Below are 19,875 nucleotides of genomic sequence, written 5' to 3'. Positions count from 1 at the left end.
CTTCTTTCACAGATCAGATTAAAGAAGGAGAGGCCAGATGTGAGACTTCACCCTGCTTTTGGAAAGGGTTGGGGAGAAGAGAACACATGGCTATCCCGGGGAGAAAGGCCAGCCTGGCCTTTGAGCTTTAACTACTGAGATCAGGATCCCTGTGGATGATGAGCTGGTCAGTCTGGATTTCTGGCCCAGGGCCCTTTAAAGAGCTTAAATGGAAACAGCTGGAAGGGGGGAAGGGATTAAAATCCCTGGGTCCTGAGCCCAGCTGACCTTGGGCCTCGGGGAATTGAGCCAGCCCCAGCACGGTGAGTGCTCGAGCCAGGGGGCTCACCCATGTGGTTCTCCGTTGGCGGCAGCAACCTCTTCCCTCCTCCTTCTAAGGACTGGCTCCAGAATGCTCTCTCAGATCCTGAAGGGCTAGGCTGGGGGGGTGAGGGACAACCCGCAGAGAAGGTGCCGAAGATGTGCCAGGCTGAGGAAGAAGACAAGGAAGAAGAGAGTGCTCTGCTCTCTCTCTTGGACAGAGGGAATCTGGAGGAGGTGCTGGGGCCTGACTTGGTAAGTACAGTCTCCTTCTTCCCACCCCCTACTCAAGGTGATATCAGTCAGTCAACAAGCATCGAATAAGAGCTTACTTTCCACGGGCCAGGCAGGCATTAAGGCTAGGTATACCTTGCCCTCAAAGAGCTTCCATTTCAATTCGGGCACATGTAAATCTCTAAGTACACACAAGATATGTTCAGAGTCAACAGAAGGTACTCTCAGAGGGAAGGCAGCTGGAGAGACCCAGAAATGCCTCGTGTGGGGGGTGAGATACAAAATCAGTTTTAAAGGAAGCCTGGGAAGCAGAAAGAGCATTGGAGTTCAGATCCATTGACTCGCTGAAGGTCTTGGACAAGGGCCTCTCCTGCCATTTCCCATCTGAAAAATGAAGGCAAGGAGCTCCCTAAAAGTCCTCTTTATGGGCTTATGTTCTGAGGATTCCAGGATTTTACACCCATCCATCCTTAACAAACTCATCTTTGAAGGTGGTCTCCTCCAGGTCCATGGCAATGACTACTGAATCCTCATAGGCAAATTCAGTGTAGGCACTGACTTATCTCTGGGGGAAGGCAAAGAAAGATTCTATAGTGATGGATCATACAGTCCTCTGAAAGAGTCTAGGGGGATCTTTAGAAGTTTAAAAGGGAGTCCTCAAATGAGAGCAAGTGATTGAGGGGGGTCACAGAGATGATGAGGAGAGAGAGCCAGGCCACTGGTATCTTACCCTGGTTTCCCCCCCCCCCCTCCTCCACCCTGTTGGAGCTCAAAGGGAACTGGTGTCTGAGGGAGCCTGACTTTAACAGGAGACAGGTGTTTCCGCCCATGTGCCCCAAGGAGATGGGCGGGAGCTGGAAGACATCAAAACCAAGCTACAGAAAATAAAGGAGGCCCATGAGAGACAGGAGCTCAAAGGTATGAAAGAGACTGGACAGTGGCAACAGCCACAGGAGGAGGAGAGGGAGGCGGTGGCAGAAGCTTCCAGTCCATTGCTATCGCCAGCCCCATGTGACAATGAGGCCACTCATCTGCTGAACCTGGAGAACGGTAGGAAGCTGGCCCCTGGACTTTTTCCATACCTGGCTGGTCACACAGGCTTTGGGGAGGGGGGAAAGGAAGTAGGAAAAGAGAGTCTGAAGTGGGAAGGAGCATCCATTTTTCTGCAGGGATCCAGGAGTTAGGGTAGCCAAGGAAGTATCTGGGTGATATGACCTCTAACCCCATGGATGCTAGGCTCTGAGGTGTCTGACCCTGCTTCCCCCTGAACTGCACAGTGGTACTCCCACCTATCTTGAGATCCTCCTACAAATAATTTCTCATTCTAGGTATACCCTTCCAAGGGGTTGAGAAGTTAGAGGCTGATTACAGATCTGTCTACGTAGGCAATGTAAGTGGTTGGGAAGGGCACTGAGGGTGAGGAACTATTGGTCGGGTAAACCCCAGGATGAGGTGAGAGGGTGGATAAGACAAGCACACTTTAAGATGGCCACACTGCCTGCCTTTAACCTTGATCATCTTGGCCCAGCATGAGCCAGTTAGGTAAGAGGGTCTGGGACATCTTATTTCTACTTCTCTGATGATGGTCAGAGGGGCATTAGGTCATGATGCTAAAACCCATGAGGGAGCTCCTGCAGAAGGAGTGAAGGCTAGATAGATAGTATCCTTCATGGTGACTGAGGAGTTGGGGTCCTATTAGTCTTTATGGCCAATATATCCAAGCTGACCACCACGAGGTCAATCTGAGCTCTGGTTCTGGTCTCTGGAGCATCCTTTGGGGAGAGGAGGAGGAAAGGTTTTATAGAACACTTGGAAGGGGGAGATAAACTCTTTTTTTGCTATAAATGCCTACCCTTCATGTTTGTCACAACCTGGGTTTGTATAACCTACCCCCACCCCCCACACACACACACATATGCTGAGCTCTAACAGGCAAATATTTCCAGGTGGATTATAGTGGTACGGCTGAGGAGCTGGAGTCCCTCTTCAACTGCTGTGGCGAAGTCAACAGGGTCACCATCCTCTGTGACAAATACTCTGGACACCCCAAGGGGTCAGTGCTGGTACTCATGGGGAAGGGGAGGAGGGAGTGTATTGGACTGGGTTGGAGCTGATCCCAACCTTGCCTAGATATCAATTCTCCCCTCTCTGTCACTGTTGGATGACAATCTTGGGCACAAGGGAGAGTCAGGTCATCTTCATCTTCTGCACCTTCTTAGGAGCTTTGGCCCTAACCCTGACCCTGAACTGTCCCACTCCTTAGCTATGCCTATATTGAATTTGCCTATGAGGATTCAGTGAAGACCGCTATGGATCTGGATGAAACCATCTTTAGAGGCCGGATAATCAGGGTGAGTTTATCAGAGGCCAGTAGTTAGTGGATGGATGGGTATAAAACACCACATAAATCAACAGATATTTAGTAAGCCTCTTGCTGTTACATAGCCCAGTGATGTGGATTGAAGGGATAGGAGGATAAAGACTAGACCTATAAAGGGAAGGGTTCAGAGAGGAGACCCTTAGGGAAGTGACATCAATAGGACACTTTTTTCTCTCTTGTTCCCTATATCCAAAGATAACTGAGCTTTCCATTCTGAGGTGCTGGGAGAATGATGGCAACCACCGATAGAAATGAGAAATCCAGAAGAGGAGCTAGGATGTTTCTTTAGAGAAAAGGGAGCTATTCATTGTGAATAGAAATTCTATGTTGTTATTCATTCGTTTCAGTCATGTCCAACTCCGTGACCCCATTTGGTGTTTTCATGGCAAAGATACTGGAGTGGTTTGCCATTTCCTTCTCTGGCTCATTTGACAGATGAGAAAACTGAGGCAAACAGGGTGAAGTGACTTATCCAGGGTCATGCAGCTAGTAAATTGTCAGAGGCAGGATTTGAACTCAGGAAGATGTCTTCCTGATTCCAAGCCCAGTGCTCTATACACTATGGCACCACCTAGCTGCTCCAGGAATTCTATCTTTTTGCCCAGCTCCAAACCCTCTCTAAATTTCTCTATTTCCACTACAGCCCCTGCCATCCTTCATGTCACCCATGTTTGTTACTTCTTGAATTGTCTTTGATTCTCCCACATCAAATCAGTTGCCAGGTCCAGTTGTTGACCACGTCTTAGCTCTACTCCCTTCTCCTCATTATAGTTCACGTCCTTATTACCTCTTCCTTGGGCTATCAGAATATCTTTCTCATTGTTCCCTCTCCTTCCAGTTTCTCTTTTCTCTCTCCTTCTACTCACCTGCCAAAAAATCGCCCAAGGCACAGCTTTGACCAGAAATGCTTAGAGGTTCCCTACTCCTTCTAGAATAAAATAGAGACTCCTTAATTTGACATTGAAAATTCTTCCCTGTAAGACCAGAGCCCAGCTGCACAGTGCACCCCTTCGTGCGTTCTGTGTCTTAGCCAAACAGTGCAGCAACCCGTTCCCGAAATTTTATGCTCCCTCTCATTCCTCTAGGCATGTATACAAGCTGCTGCCCAAAATTGTCTACCCTTGCTGAATTAGCCAATGACTTCTCTCTCCTCAAATTACCCTCTTTTATACTTATATATATAAAGGTTCTATTTCTCACTCACCCCCAATAGAATGTAAGCTCCTTGAAGGCAAGAATCTTTTGTTATGATCTTTGGATCCCCGGCGTCTTGTATATATCAGGTATTTAATATATGTAGTCATGGAACAGAGGCCGCTAGGTGGCGCCATAGTGCATAGAGCACCAAGCCTGGAGTCAGGAAGACCCATCTTCCTGAGTTCAAATTTGGTCTCAGAACCTTGCTAGCTGTGTGACCCTGGGCAAATCACTTCACCCCGTTTGCCTCAGTATCCTCATCTGTTAAAATGAGCTGGAGAAGGAAGTGGAAACCGCCGCTCCAGTATCATTTCCAAAAAAATCCCAAGGTGGTCACAGAGTCAGACACGACTGAAAACAACTGAAAAATTCATGGATTAAACCCTCCTGGTAAGAATGCATTCATTTTACTGGGTCTTCTGGCGATTGTCCTAACCCAGACAGATGCTAGTGATGGCCAGGCTGAAGAAAGGGAAAGGTTTAGAAGAAGGTGAGGCGTTGTGGTAGTTCTCAGATCCTGCAAACTCATAGAGCTAGCCCAAACTTGAACCAAGCCAGATCTCACAAGCAAAGCTTTGGGGGTTTCCAGTAGCACCTAATCTAGGGCTGATGTCCCCAACCAGCAAGTGTGTTATTGTGGGGTCTTAGAGACATCTCAGACTTTTTTTTTTTACCAACTTCATCTTCTTAACAATGACCTCTTGGGGGCGGGGTATGATGTGGGGGGTGGGGTTCTGCTTTCTATTCCAGGTTCTGCCCAAAAGGACCAACTTTCCTGGGATCAGCACTACAGACCGAGGAGGCCTGCGGGCTCGACATTCTGGCAGAGGAGGCCCTCTTCACCGGTATGGTGCTTGTATTGGGGAGCGATCAAGGCCTAGGTGGAGAAGTCACAGGTAAGGGGCACCTTGGGAGTCTCAGATGGGGCGAGGGGCAGCCCAGATAAAGATCCCAATAGCATCTATTTTTTACCCTCAGTCTGTACCATCTACAGTGACTATTTCCAGGCCAAGTCATCCTTGATGAGATTTTGGGGGGGAAGAAGTCTGGTGTGGTAGAGGTGGTGGGAAAGAGCAAGAAACCCCTCTTTGGAACAGGCTGGATAATTCTAGCCAGCCTCATAGCAGAGCCAGATCTGGGATGGGATGGACAGGGCTGAGTTGGGGGAGAAAGTCCAGAGACTTTAATTGCTAATCCTAGGAGAGGCAAATATCTAACCTAGCCTTTGAGTCAAGAATGGCCTTTTCTTTGAAGTCACTGTCATTGAGTTTGTCATGTGATGTGACAAGAGGCTGGCCAGGTTCATTTCCTGCAGGATTGATCAGCCTTTTCAGATATGGCAGGAGGTAAAGGAGTCCCAAACCACCCAGTAATTTCCATCAGGGAGGCCGATACTGAGTTCCTACAAAGCTATGCAGAGCACCCCTGTAGAAGTAGATGGTGGTGTAGAGTAAGCCATTGATGAGTGGGTCATGCCAATAACAGTTCAATCTAATCTACGTACTTGTTTTGGGAAGCTTTGCCCATTTTGACAATACACAACTCCTGGTCCATTTTTCTCTCATAGGGGGCATGGAAGATTCTCCCAGTGGTTTGAGCCATACTAGAGGACTGGAGATATCGGCTGTGAAGAAAACAGGATGACTGAGATCTGGGACCATCTTAACTACATAACCAGCATGCTCAACTGGGATTTAGTAGGGGTGGGGTGGCATAGGATAAATCTGGTACAGAGTACAATGCAACCAAAACAGATACCAGCTGGTTAGGCAAACCCAGGCGCTGAACTACAGACCTACAAGAGGCCTCAGGTTTTAGGCATGTGAAGCTCTTTCCTTTTTTGTTTGTCTCTATCTAGAGGCAGGTCAGTCCATGTTATCGTGGAGGCATGTGGACTCCCTGAGGACCAATGCTCTTAGAGTTAGTCTGGTCTCAGACCTCTGGCCTTTTGGCCCCTTGGACCAAGGCTGGCAGGACATTCTCAGCCAAAGCCTCAAAGCACTATGATCTAAATCAAGGTATCTGGGTTTCAGGCCTCCAGCCAATCTCTTCCTACCCCTTTTCCTTTTTCAGAGCACCATGACTTTGGTTTGGGATTGTAAACAGAGTGATTACCAGTACAGGGTGGGGGGGAGCGGGGGAAGAAGGGATAAGACGAAGCTTTAGCTTAGTACAGTTTGTAGATCAAGTCACTGATTTTTAACAGAAACAAATGTACAGTAAGTTTTCTTAATACAATTAAATTTAAATATTTTTTTAAAGCATGGTTGTTTTCTTTTTATTCACCTACCAACTAGCCGTAGTTCTTCTTCCTACTGTAAATGCAAACACTTAAAGGAAGAGGCAAGAGCTCCTTTCATTATAATGGAAAATGTTGACTCTTTGAGGGATCATGGAAACCCTAAGCTCTTCTTAGGCAGATGTCAAGTATTTTCTGTTCACTAAACGCACATCTGGGGATGGGAATAGGGTTGACTTTTTTTGGACATGTGGGTTTTCACTTCTTTGTATACAAGCTGGCAGGTGGTTCCTGCCCAAGTTCAGAGAAGGCTGATTCTGGCTTTAATGAATAACTAAAATTTGAATTTGAGTGAAATTCTCCAATGTATACTAGCTGAATTTTAAAATTTATTTACTACTTAGTTTATTAAACTTTTCATTACATTATTTTTTATTTTATTTTTATTATTTTTAATTTTTATTATTTTTAATTATTTTATTTTCATTATTTATATTTGTAATTATATTATTTTTATTATTTTGTCCATTTCCCTCTGCTTAGGATGTTCTCATCTCCTGTGTCTCAACCAGGGCCAGGCACAGAGTGGGCACTTTAATAGAAGCTTGTTGGTTGCTCTGCCCACTTATAGGTAGGCTAGTGTCTGCAGGTGGCCCTTCCCAGAAGCACTGGTTTCTGCTAATTTAATAACAGCTTTTATTAAGAACTGCTCTTTCATCACTTTGCTGCTAATGTTTTCCTTCAGTGCCTTGTACTCTTGGCACTAGCCCTCAAAGGCTCGCTCTGCTTCAAAATAGAATTTCTGGCAGGTTCTAATCAACATCGAAGGGCTTAGTGGCTGAGCCAGGTGATGATGTGACCCTCTGACAGATACATGCTTCCCAAATGGAGGAGTGCTCATCCATCCCCAGAAAAGCTGTCTCCTTGGTGGTGAATTTTTCAGCCCTGGATATGTCTGGAACATGGAGGGGTTACAACTTGGATTGGTAGAGGGAGGTAAACTTATAACCAACAAAATGACAGAACCTTTCAAGAAAAAAATACAGATCTTTGTGGTTCATGTCTTTACAAATGTCCTCATTTGATCCAGCCTACCAGACCCCTTCTGCTTCATTTATCCTGTCCAAAGACTATCTTATCTGAGAAGGATGATGGGGTCTTCCTGGCTCCGGGCTGAAGCACTTTCCTTGCATTTAGATGAGATAGTTGGAAAGCCTTTGTCTCTGGCCCATAGCAGATGTTTAATAAATACTTGTTTCCTTCCTTAGTGGGAATTAGATATGAGAGTAGATCCTGCTTTGCTTTCAATACCCTATTTCTTACACAGCTGTTGGTACTTGTTCCTTGTTAATAATCACAAGGTACCTCTGGGTTACCTCCATTTGCTTGGGACAACCTTTTAATGGTAATCTTTGGGGTGTGATCAAAGCAAAGGACTCCTACAGGCAAGAATACGTCCTCCCTTGTAAATGATGGTCTAGGGAAGAGGGCATTGGCTCCATGGATAGAAAAACCTCTTCTTGGCTCCTTGCCCAGTGCAATGTCAAGATCTACCTGCTCCTTGATCAGTGCAAGTGACTGTTACATACGCACAACATGAGAGTATTAACAAGGATTGCTAGCATTTGCACTGCACTTTATTTTTTAAATACATTTTTATTTGTTAAATATTTCCCAATTACATATACATTTTTTAACATTCATGTTTTCAAATTTTGAGTTCCAAATTCTCTCCCCCTTCTCCCCCACCCATTGAGAAGCAAGCAATATATCAATAACACATGTATGTTGATACACATCAAAAAAAAAAATTCCCAAGGCAGCTAGGTGGTGCAGTGAGTAGAGCACTGGCCCTGGGGTCAGGAGGACCTGAGTTCAAATCTGATTTCAGACACTCAACACACTTACTAGCTGTGTGACCTTGGGCAAGTTACTTAACTTCAATTGCCTTCCCCCGTGCAAAAAAAAAAATTAAATTTTTAGAATTCCCGTATTAGCCATGTTGCAAAAAAATAACAAAGCAAGAAACATAAAATGGGAAAAGTATGCTCTGATCTGCACTTGGAGTTCATCGGTTCTCTCTCTGGAGGTGTATGGCACTTTTCATCATGAGTCCTTTAGAATTGTCTTGGATCATCACATTGATCAGAGTAGCTAAATCTTTCACAGGTGATTATCATTACAATGTTGCTATCACTGTGTTGATCATTGTTACAATATTGCTGTTACTGTGTACAGTGTTCTCCTGGTTCTGCTGTCTTCCCTTTGCATCAGTTCATGTAAGTCTTCCCAGGTTTTTTCTGAAACCATTCCCCTCGTCATTTCTTATAGCACAATAGTATTCCATCACAGTCACATACCACACCTTGTTCAGCTATTCCTCGACTGATGGGCATCCCCCCCACTTCCAATTCTTGCAGGTACTGCACTTTACAGCTTTTGTCTCCTCTGATCCTTTCAACAACCATAGGGGAGGGGCAGCTAGGTGACACCGTGAGTAGAGCACTGGCCCTGGGGTCAGGAGGACCTGAGTTCAAATCCAGCCTCAGACACTTGACATACTTACAAGCAGCGTGATCTTGGGCAAGTCACTTAACCCCAATTGCCTGGCCTTCCCCCCTGCAAAAAAAAAAAAAAAACAAAACCAACCCTGGGAGATAGGTAGTATTACCATTCCCATTTTACAGTTGAGGAAACTGAGGCAAACGGAGGCTAAATGACATCCTCAGGGTCACAGCTAGTATCTGAGGGCAGATTTGAACTCTGTCTTCCTGACCCCAAGTCCAGAGCTTTCCATGTTCTAAGAGGCCCTAGCTGCCTAAACAAACCTTCCATTATCCATCTTTCCTTCAAGGCTAGGCTCAAGTGATACCTTTTAAATGAGGCATCCCCTAAAGCACATAATAGGCACTTAATGGTTGTTCCTACCTCCTTTAGTGCTTTTTCTTACTTTTCCTTACTGTCTCTTCCCCATCAAGAAAAAGAAATACTGGTATCTATTTTGTATATGTTTTACATAAACAAGTCTCCCCTGACTAGGCTATAAGGTTCTTAAGGGTAGAAATTGTTTGGTTTTCAATCGCTAGCACCTAGCAGTGCCTGGAACATAGTAGGCATTTAATAGACAGGAAGTAGACTGTCAAACCTGTCATAAGATTCTAAAGGTTTGGCAAAATATGAGAAACTTCTTATTATAACACTGACCTAGGAATCACGGGCTTATAGATTTAGGACCGGAAGCAAGCAGATAGGCCTATCTGGCAGCTTCTGCCAAGAGGCAGCTGGGGGTACAATAGAATAAAGATGGCTAGAGCTCTAAGGTGCCCTCAGACACTGGCTGTGATTCCAGACAATTCAATTAACCTCTGCCTGCCTCAGTTTCCTCAATTGTAAAAAAAAAAGGATAATAATAGCACCTGTCTCCTAGGGTTGTTATTGTGAGGATCAAATGGGATAGTTGTAGCATGCTTAGCATGGTGCCTGGTAGATGTTTAATAAATGCTTGTTTCCTTCCTAGTCCAACCCCCTCATCTTACAGGTGAGGAAACTGAGGCCTTTCCCGGGGCCATGTAGGTAGTAAGTAGCAGAGGAAGAATTTGAACTCAGGTCCTCTGACTGCAAAGCCAGCATTCTTAATTCTAGTTGTTCAGTTATGTCTAACTCTTCCTGACCCCACTTGGGGTTTTCTTGGCAAAGACACTGGAGTGGTTTGCCATTTCCTTCTCCAGCTCGTTTGACAGAAGAGGAAACTGAAGCAAACAGGGTGAAGTGACTTGTTCAGGGTCACATGGCTAGTAAGTGTCTGAGGCTGGATTTGAACCCAGGGAGATGAGTCTTCCTGACTCCAGGCCCAGTGCTCTGTGCACCAAGGTGCCACCTAGCTGCCCCATCTTGGCTCTACCATGGTGTAAACAGAGTAAGTGATATTGCTTACAACATAGATACCGGTCTTGTCTCCTAACATAGGCAATATAAAGGGGTTTCACCCGCCATATTTTCTTCTATCCTGGTTTCTCAACTCCCTTTGTTTCATACTTATGGTCTTTTAACATTTGCTTCCATTCCCAAATATGTACCAAAAAGTCTTACTAGATGTTTTGGGGGACTTGAAGAACCAAAGCTTTGGCTACAATAATGTGCTTGTGATGGTGGGTCTGTCTTTCCCCATTAGCTTATGTGCTATCCACTCTAGTTTTATCACATTTCTGGGTTTTTGGTTGTTTTTCCGGGGCAGGGGGCAGGGGTGTCTCCTAAGCAAAGCTAGGGGCAGCTATGACTTAGGCTTTCATCTTTCTACAGGCTTCCATTGTAAGAGGAAGAAGTGGTAAGAACTGGATTAATCAACAGTTATTTATCATGCCTTTACTATGTACCAATAATTATGCATACAAATCCAAAAATGAGACAGTCCCTGTCCTCGAGGATCTTACACACTACTGCAGGGGATACAATCCATGCATACACAAAATTACATGGGGGGGAGGGGCACGGAGATGAGGATGAATACTACACTAACTGCTGGGAAATCAGAAAAAGTACCTTGAAGACCTCAAGACTCTCCATGGAGCACACACAGAACCTGTGAAGGAAGTAACATATAATCATCCCTAAAAGCCGGGATGCTCTTCTCCCCTTGCTGTGACCTGCTCATAAGACTGGAAACCTGGCTTTGGCAGGAGTTGCCTAGATCTGATGGGGCCTTACAAGTGGCCCGACAGGAGGCTCCAGTGCTGCCTCCTACATTTTTAATGATTTTCAGGGAGCCACCGCCGCTGGTCAGTACATCTGTGTCCTTATTTCCACTGCCAAGTTTACAGGAGCATGGTTGTTGAGGAATCTCTAACTGCTTTGGATGTCTGAAGGACTTTTTTTCTCTGACCAGTAACTCCAAACATTAGAGCAATATCTAATTGCAGAGGGGGGGGGGTGGGGGTGGGAGTGGGGAGGCACGGCACTAACACCATGAATGGATAATGGCGGCTGGTGAAAGGCCAACTGCCATTTCTCTCCTCCTGAGCTTCCCACTACTAAAGGAAGGAAAGAAATCAATTGGAGTGATCACTGTGGCATTGATCAGTGTGAACAACCTCTCCACCAGCAACTCCGGCCTTAGGGGTTTTGCAGGATCTTATGGCAGCTGGAGGCAAGGATTAACAGAAGCCCCTCTAACTGGGGCTGGGAGGCTTAACCTAGCTAGACGGAAGAGTTTACTTTTAAAGAAACAAACAAAACCCTTTGAAGCTAGAGGGATCCCTATAGTGACAGAAATGAAATGTAAGGTCTTTGGCTAAAGGTAGAGATTATGACTAAAACAGGAACCCCCAAAGGGATCCCTCGTTCCAACAAAACAGACTGAAGAAATTATACTCTAGACCAGGAGTTCTTGATCTTTTTTGTGTGATACACTCCTTTGGGAGTCTGGGAAAGCCTATGTACCCCTTTTTATCGTCTTTTTTTCATTCTTAATTGAAGGAAATGCTAAATTTTAGTTAGGGGTTAGTGAAGATTAAAGAAGTCATTTTCTTTTCCCATCTAACTTCCCCAACCTCCAGAAATCTATCCACAGACCAACGGTCTGGGGACCCCAGGTTAAGAGCCTCTGTCCTAGATGGAGAAACCAGGCTGCTGGACCAAAACCCTGTGAAGCCAGAATAAGGAAATAAGGAAAATGCTATTGTGTTAAAAATCAAAGAAACCTCTTAGAGTACCTAGTACGTTAACACTAGGTGCAAAGAGATTTCTTAAATCCTCAGAACCTGGGGAAAAGTCCCCAAATTACAAAATTCCTAAAGTGAGAGCAAACACGGAGACCACGTTAATCTAATTCATACCTGAACAAGACTTCTCTCCAACATACCCAACAACCATCGTCCAGGCCTTGGTTTGAAGCCCACCAAGGGAGTGGGCACCCACTTCTTCTTAAGGTGGCCCATTCTATTTAGGGAGAGCTCAGATTGTTAGGAAGCCTCTTTGTAACTTCCACGGAGTAGGGAGCAAAACAATGCTGACCTCTCAACCCCTCCTCCTCCTAAAGGAAAAGTACATAGGGCTGGCAGTAAGGGGCCTTGCTGATTTGGGCACATTTTAATTCAGATTCAGAATGACCGCCTTTAGATAAGATCCTCAATGATCAGAGAAAGTCCTTCCTTCCTTCCTACTGTCCTGAAAGCATCTGAACATGAAATGTTAGCACTGGCTATACTGGGCAGCACAGAGCAAGTAGAGACCTAGTCCTTGGAAACTTTGAACCTTGCTGTGTATGGAAAGAAACGATGAAACTTCAACAGATTCAACTTTTTATTGAAATAAACTTTATATAGTCTTCCACTTTACACAAGAGTTTTGGGCCATCCAAAGAGAGCGGCTTTCATATTATACATAGGAGGAGGCAATATATACACACATCTGCACAATACAGTTCTGTACAAAACAGCATTCTTCAGAATTAACTGTAAACTATACTCTCTCTCAACAAACCTGCACCATCATGGAAGTCACCATGTTATCAAAGGCCCTGCAACAAAGAAAGAGGTCAATTAAGGGAAAGAAGAGCTTCAAATGAGTGCTGTAATGATGACTAGGGAAATTCTCAAGTGTTTCCAGTTGGCAGAAAGTCACTGATTTTTTTTCACAATACCTACCAGGCTATCTGAAGTTAGAACTCATGAACGCTTTCATGGGCGTTATCTCACTCGATCCTCACTAAGTCGACCCCACTTTACACATGAGGAAACCAAGGCTCAGAGCAGTCTCACCCCTGGAAAGCACTATAGCAAATGGAGTCCAGAGAAAGCCTGCCTGCCTGCCTGGGTAAAGCTGAAGCCTAGAATGAACCCAGGACTAAAGGGATGAGGATACTCTACAAATGCCAGTGATATCAGCACGGGGGAGGAGACACTAGGGAAATATGATTTATAAATCCCAGAGAAGTCTGATGTGAGGAATCCACAAAACCCCTTGCAGCAAGGTTGGCAGGAGCCGGCCCATCTGTGCTATGGCCAGAAGTCACATTGTGCCTCAATGGCACATCTAGATCATGGCTTAAAATACAGTGAAGACAGGCTCCTGGTCAGGGACAGAACTCTCCTCACAGAGCTAATAGACCCTTGACTTGCCTTAAACAAGTAGGAGCCTAATGAGGCAAATGCTTCTCCTAGAGACAACTAACCAATAAGGGAGAACTATCAGAAGTGAAGTCCTGAGAATGGGCTCCATCTTCACCTCTGTGACCCCAAAAGGGAGTGGCCCGAAGCACAGCCTGACATGTGCCCTGTCTCAGAGTCCACTGAAAGGAGGGCAAAATCTAGAGACCAAAATTCTACAGGCAAAGTCACTCCAGGAGGGATTGAAAGCTCTCAGTAATTTAACTCTAAAGCCATAAAGAAAACATTTTGATGAGGGGAAAAAAAGGAGAGTTGTTTAGAGAGACCCATGGGGAACCATCAACCACCTTACACTGAAGGAAAATCCATGCAGAAGATGAGAGTGAAGGCAAAGAAAGGAAGAGCACGAAGCACAACACTCCTCTGAATGAGAAGTGCTAACAACAACAAAAATCATTTTTTTTAGCCACGTTGACAAAAGAAGTATCAAAGAAAGGGCAGGATGGGTCATCAGAGTGGACAAGATGAGGGCCAATGAGAGAGAGTGCAAGGCTCGAATGAGCTCAGGTCCCTCCAGCTCTAAACCTATGATTCTATGATCTCCTACTTTGCTTGTTTTCTCTGTCAAGTAGGAGTTTTTGAAAGGCAAAGACAGAATAAGCATGGCAAACTAGAAGTTGATACGCAGATAGCTGAGAGAGACAGAGACAAAGAGAAAGAAAGACAAAGAGAGAGTGAAAGAGAGAGATAGAGAGAGACAAAGAGAGACAGAGAGAGAGAAGACACTGAGCTGATCCTGAAAGAAGTGGCCCACTACATACACAGGCAATAAATCAGCTTTACACAAAAGATGGGAGATATGGCTAGGCAGCTAAGAGGTTCAAGTAGACCACAAATTCAGCATGAGCTGGTGTGGTGTTAGCCACAAAAGCCAGTGCAGTCTCAGCCAAGAGAGGCCTCCTGTCGAGAATGGGGAGGAGATGTTCTACAGCACTGCCCTAAACTGACCACACCCATGCCACCCTTCAGGGCAATCTTGGGGGTCCTGTTTTAGGAAGGATACTGATAAGCTGAAAAACAAACTAAGGAGGGAAACCAAGAGGATGAAGGGCCTGGAGATCAGGACTTGGGGATTGGCTAAAGCCCCTGAAGATGTTTTGAAGAAAGGACTTAGGGGAAGGACAACATTTCTCTTCAAGTGCTCGAAGGGCTGTCTTAAGTTTAACAAAGATCCGACTTGCTCTGGCTCCACAGGGAAGAAGGGGAAGGAGGGAAGGGCAAAGGACAAACCTTCCTTAAGCATCTACAGGGCCCAGGCACTGTGCAAAGGGCTTTTCAGATATCATTTCCCTAGATCATTTAATGCTCTGAATAAATATGAATAACAGGATGAAGCCCAAGGGGTGAAGGTAGGCAAGGAAAGCTCGGACACCTGACAGCCAACTGCTCCTCCAGCCAAGGCCAGATGACCTCACACAGGGTGACATGTGGCTGATGAGGTTCTTGTTCAGGAACATACTAGTAAATGGCCTCTCTAAAACCCTTTTCTGGGTAATGACTCCAACTTCCAGGTCATTTTAGAGGGACAACAAACACCAAGCTACCTTGAGCTGTGAAATCTGCACTGATTTCAGTTTTAAGGTGATTTGGAAGAAACCTCGGGCTTCAGTTCCCTTTCTATATTCAACCAAAAGCGAAGAGGAAGATTTGCACAACTCCTGGTTACTGAAGTGGCCAGGGACAGTGGTAAAAGTGTTTCTTCTACTTGACAGAACAGGGTCATCAACTGCTGGCCTTCAGTGGAAGCTCGAGCTCCCCAAGGAAAGGAAGCTTCCGATGTAGTGTTTAGTGGTTGATCCCTAAACAACTTTCCAAACAGCTAACTCTCTGTAGTCAAGCACCGGTGCACAAAAAGCTGACACTGACGGGAAGCAGCCCACTCACCTAGAATGAATACGATCTCCAGGGTTATAGAAGGGGTTGCACATGACATCTGTGTAGGAATTATGTAGCTTTCGAAACATCTGAAAAAGAGACAATGGGGTTTTTAATTAACATGTACAAAGTGACCACCCGGCTGGATTTCTAGCTTCTCAGCATTTTATGAGAATGGGGGAAGAAAAAAGGAAAAAAATTACTGATCTAGCAAACACGCACACTGCGGATCTCGTTGTCTCGAAGCGCTGTGTTGGAGGAATCCACCACCATAACAAACTTCACCTTGGAATTCGTCACATAGCCATACCTGTGCAGCTGGTTAGGGAACATGCTTTTAACACAGGGACTGCTGTGATTGCAAATGAAACAAACAAAGCATCAACATGAAGAATATGCAAGTGTGTGTCCATCTGTTCACACTTTCACAGCTCCATGACAAAACCGCTTTGGAAAAACAAAGTGACAACCTTGCAGTAAAATATACCACCACAGGCCTGCCTGTGTCACAGCGACCTGTCCAGTCCATGCGCACCACTGACACACCTGCCTGGGATAGACCCCTACATATGCAAACGCAGCATTCACACGGGCCTGACGTCTACCCCCAACCCCTCCAGAGTCTGAGGTTTTGGACGGCAGGGACCAGGTCTCATTTATCTTTCTGAGGGTCTGGTGCAGTGCCTTGGCTAACAGGGCTGCTTAACTAATGTTTGATCAGTTACTTTTCATTGTTGTTGGATGTACAAAGAGGAAGAATCTTAGAGTGGCTTAAAATTTAGTGGGCTGACCTATCAGAAATTCACAGCCTATCTGTAAAACTGGAATGTGCTTCCATTGTGGAATGAGTTTCCAGACCCGAGCATCTTATCTGCAAAACTCCTGGTTTCAGAAATCTAGAATTCTTCTGGTCCCAACTCTGCTTCTGGTCAAGTCAGTCAGACAAGAATTCATTAAATGCTTCCTCTGTGCCGGGCACTGTGCTTTACACTATAATGTACTCTGGAAGATAGAGCCTCCTTGTCACAGGATACAGAACTGAAAGGAACCTGGGAGTGCATCTAATTTTATACGCAAGGAAATCTATACTAAGAAAAGTGAAGTGATTTTCTCCAAACTATATAGATAATAAGAGAACCAAGTTACTGGTTATTTAGAATGACGTATGAAGAGATGAAATGACCCCTTACCAAAAATGGTATCCCCAATCAGAAGAAAAATCAACAGAATAGAGGAAGTGGAAGGAGTGATGAGGCCCTTCCGAATTAGTTACTTTGAGTCTCCGCCACACTTCCTGCCTCTATGAACGTGTGAAAGTCACCTCACTTCATCTCACCTCACAGGACTCAGTTTCCTTACCGATAAAATGAGATACCCAGGCTAGGAGGAAGAAGTCTGAGTCCCCAGGTCCTCTACAAAGTAGTTCAACGTTAGTTGTATATTGCAGCTATCTGAAGAACGCAAGCCTTGCTTTTCTCTTGAGTCAATCAACAAACGTTATGCGCCTAATGTTTCAGGCACTGGGGACAAAACAATGAAAACTCAAAGTCCTGATGCTTAAGTATATATTCTAATAGGAGAAGCAACATGCACATATACAGATATAAACAAAACAGATACAGGATTATTGTGGGGGGAAAGTAGACTGGGTAGTCTAGAAAGGCTTCATGCAGAAGAGGCACTTTGAATCTTGAAGGCAGTGAGGGAATCTAAGAGGTGGAAGTGGGGAGGAAGAACATTCCAGAAATGGGGGGACACCAGTGCAAAAGTGCACCCGCCTGGCTGGACCATAACAAGGAGGGGAGTAATGTATAATAAGGCTGGAAACACAGGGAGGGGACCAAGTTGTTAAGAAATATGAATGCCTAGAGGTAAAAGGGAGTCACTTGAGTTTACTGAGCAGGGAGTTGACAGTCAGAGAGACGTACACTTTAGATAAATCACTTTGGTGATTGTGTGGAAGATGGGCCGAAGAAAGGAAGAGATCTGGGCAAGAGCTCAGGAAGGGTCAGGGGCTGTGAGCAAATGAAAAATGAAAGAGGTGAAAGATGCTAGGTGATAAAATTGATTTCTCAACAGACTGGCTATGGGGGGAGACAGGGACATAAGGCATTGAGGATGTCACCTAAGCAAAGAAATTTTGAATTACCCAACTGAGGACAAAGAGGCCTGAATTAAGCAGACTGTTTTTGTTGTCCTAATTAACTGGATAACGGCTAATTCTCAAATTGTAGCGGCATGAAATACATGCCAAGATGGACCAGCCCTAAACAATCTCCTACAACTGCAGGATGAATGCTCAGAAATTAAGCTCCATCTGCAGGCACGCGCAGCCACTTCTCTTTCATTTATAAGACACCCCGCTGGGCATCAAAAGATACACTTTGTAGTCTTCGGTGGGGTACAGGAGTCCCAGGTAGAGCTCCCTCTGATCCACGAGGGCCTTTCCCATGGCAGAGACCTTCTCATCTACCACATCGAGAGACGTGTGCACTGTATAATGGAACTTCAGCTCATGCTCCGCAGGGATGCTCCGGATGTAGAGCGGGTAATTCTGCAATAAAGGACAAGGCGTTAGCCACAACCTGAATTTCAAAAATCCACTCCATCACCAATTTTAAATACTACTACAATGAACCATTTTATCCCCACGGATCATTCCTCAAAACCAAGACTATAACTTCATTATGTCCTACCCAGAGTCTGAGTCAAAGTCTTCAAAAGGAAGGGAATATGCGCTTATTAAATAATAATGCTAATAGCTAACACTTACATAGTGCTTACTTTGCTCAAGGGCTTTTACAAATATTATTTCATTTGATCTTCACAACAACCCTGGGAGGTGGGTGCTGTTATTCCCATTTTACAGTTGAAGAAACTGAGGCACAGGGGGTTAAGTGACTAGCCCAGGGTCACACAGCTAGTAAACGTCTGAGGCTGCATTCGAACTCAGGTCTTCTTGACTCCAGGTTCAACGCTCTAACCACTGTACCACCTAGATGCTAGAATAAGTTTGTACAGCTTCATAGTAGCAAGGCAGAAAGAACACTGATCTGGGAGTCAGATGCCTGGGGTCAAGTCTCATCCAGGGGTTGGACTGACTTCCTAAAGTCCCTTCCCATCCTATGTATTTAATCGCTGCTCAGCACTGCTGCAGGTGTGAGGTCTGGGGGTAACTGCTGTAATTTAAACTTCCATAGGCTAACAATCTTTTTTTAAAATTAATCATTTTAATTAAATTAGTAAAATTAATTTAGAATAAATTTATAATAATATGTAAAATAGATGTAAAATATGTTTAAAAATTAAAATTAATTTAATCTAATTACAGCATGTATTAAGCACCTACTAAGTTGCAATCTTCCCACACCTTCCTCATGGGATACACGTGTGACCCTGACCTCCTGACCGTTACATGAATGCCCTCCATCTCTGGGCATTTTCTGAGTCTGTCCCTCATGCCCGGACCTCTCTCCTTCCTCTGCTCCAAAGACTGACCTCCCTGCCTTCCTTTTAGCTAATATCCCTTTTTATTACTGGCAGCCTCCGAATTATTTCCTACTTATGCTGTGGATCGCTGCTTTGCACCTGTTTGTTTGCATGCTGTGTCCCCACCTCCCACCCCCATAGAGGGTAAGCTCCTTGAGGGCAGGGGCGTCTTTTGCCTCTTTTTGCATCCATAAGCTTGGCACAGAGCCTGGCACACGGCAGGTGCTTAGTAAACGGAAATCCTCCCGGTGGAGTAAGGAAGAGTAGCTTTCAAATTCTCCCCCAGACACTTGCTGACTGTAGGACCCTGGACCTGTCACTCGCCGGCCACCTGCCTCAGTTTCCCCATCTGTCAAACGGGGGTGATCATGGCAGCTGCCTGTCCAGGCTCCTCGGACGCCTCCATCCAGGCCGGCTGTTGGGAAGGTCGCGACTTTAACCTTCAGGGCTCGGTTCAGCAGCAGAGAGGGCGCTCACCAGCCTACGCGGAAGGAGTGTCCTCCCCCGGGAGGTCATGGCCCAACGCCCGCAGGCCGTGTGACCCTGAACCTGGAAACTGGGTGCCTTCCCCCGCCCCGCCAGTTTCCGAGGGCTCCAGGGCGGGGCCGAGAAGTGCAACGGGGGGGCGGGGCCGAGCTCGGGGCCCACTCGCGGGGGCCAGCTCCGTCCATCCCTGGGGAGGGCCTGGCGACTCAGCAGCGCCTCGGCGGAGGCAGGAGCACGAGGCCAAGCTGCTGCCGCTGCCTCCCGGGGGCCCCAGGCCCCGACATCCGGCAGCACTCACCTCTTTGGCGATCACCGCGATACACACCGCCATCTTGGTAAGCAAAGGAGAGCCCGGTCACGTGACCGCCCTCCCGCTTACCGGCCCCGTCACGTGCCCGCCTAGAGCCTTGCCCCGCCCCCGCCCAGGCGGATTTTAAAAGACCGGGAGCCCTACGATATGCGCAAGCGCGCTCCTCCAGCCTCGCTCTGTCTCTCTCTCTCTGTCTCAGCTC

General features: G+C 45.8%; 2 protein-coding genes across 2 annotated transcripts; one reads left to right on the top strand and one right to left on the bottom strand.

Annotated features, from left to right (window-relative positions):
• Positions 1-330: 330 nt before the first annotated feature.
• On the top strand, positions 331-6,212 carry PABPN1L (PABPN1 like, cytoplasmic). Its single transcript, XM_036748139.1, has 7 exons — positions 331-555; positions 1,344-1,584; positions 1,863-1,924; positions 2,481-2,587; positions 2,798-2,885; positions 4,862-5,007; positions 5,679-6,212. The coding sequence occupies exons 1-7, from the start codon at positions 331-333 to the stop codon at positions 5,716-5,718; spliced, it is 909 nt and encodes a 302-aa protein (XP_036604034.1). The 3' UTR covers positions 5,719-6,212.
• A 6,417-nt stretch (positions 6,213-12,629) lies between these two features.
• Positions 12,630-19,731, bottom strand: TRAPPC2L (trafficking protein particle complex 2 like). The gene is made up of 5 exons (XM_036752995.1): positions 19,662-19,731; positions 17,770-17,942; positions 15,611-15,698; positions 15,398-15,477; positions 12,630-12,864 (listed from the first exon to the last, which is right to left on the bottom strand). Exons 1-5 carry the CDS (start codon positions 19,692-19,694, stop codon positions 12,819-12,821), a joined length of 420 nt encoding a protein of 139 aa, XP_036608890.1. The 5' UTR covers positions 19,695-19,731; the 3' UTR covers positions 12,630-12,818.
• Between the last annotated feature and the right edge of the window lie 144 nt (positions 19,732-19,875).

This window comes from Trichosurus vulpecula, chromosome 3 (genome assembly GCF_011100635.1).
Source record: "Trichosurus vulpecula isolate mTriVul1 chromosome 3, mTriVul1.pri, whole genome shotgun sequence".
NCBI lineage: Eukaryota > Metazoa > Chordata > Mammalia > Diprotodontia > Phalangeridae > Trichosurus > Trichosurus vulpecula.
The sequence above is the reverse complement of the archived record's forward strand: the minus strand, read 5'-3'. Positions and strand labels throughout refer to the sequence as shown.

Excerpts from the sequence above, each read along its gene's own strand:
- PABPN1L (XM_036748139.1), top strand. The coding sequence starts at position 331 with ATGTGGTTCTCCGTTGGCGGCAGCAACCTCTTCCCTCCTCCTTCTAAG. Across the intron at positions 1,925-2,480 it reads GATCTGTCTACGTAGGCAAT|GTGGATTATAGTGGTACGGC; the intron begins GTAAGTGGTTGG and ends AAATATTTCCAG. Across the intron at positions 5,008-5,678 it reads CCTAGGTGGAGAAGTCACAG|GGGGCATGGAAGATTCTCCC; the intron begins GTAAGGGGCACC and ends TTTCTCTCATAG.
- TRAPPC2L (XM_036752995.1), bottom strand. The coding sequence starts at position 19,694 with ATGGCGGTGTGTATCGCGGTGATCGCCAAAGAG. Across the intron at positions 17,943-19,661 it reads TCGCGGTGATCGCCAAAGAG|AATTACCCGCTCTACATCCG; the intron begins GTGAGTGCTGCC and ends CCTTTATTGCAG. Across the intron at positions 15,478-15,610 it reads GAGACAACGAGATCCGCAGT|ATGTTTCGAAAGCTACATAA; the intron begins GTGCGTGTTTGC and ends TCTCTTTTTCAG.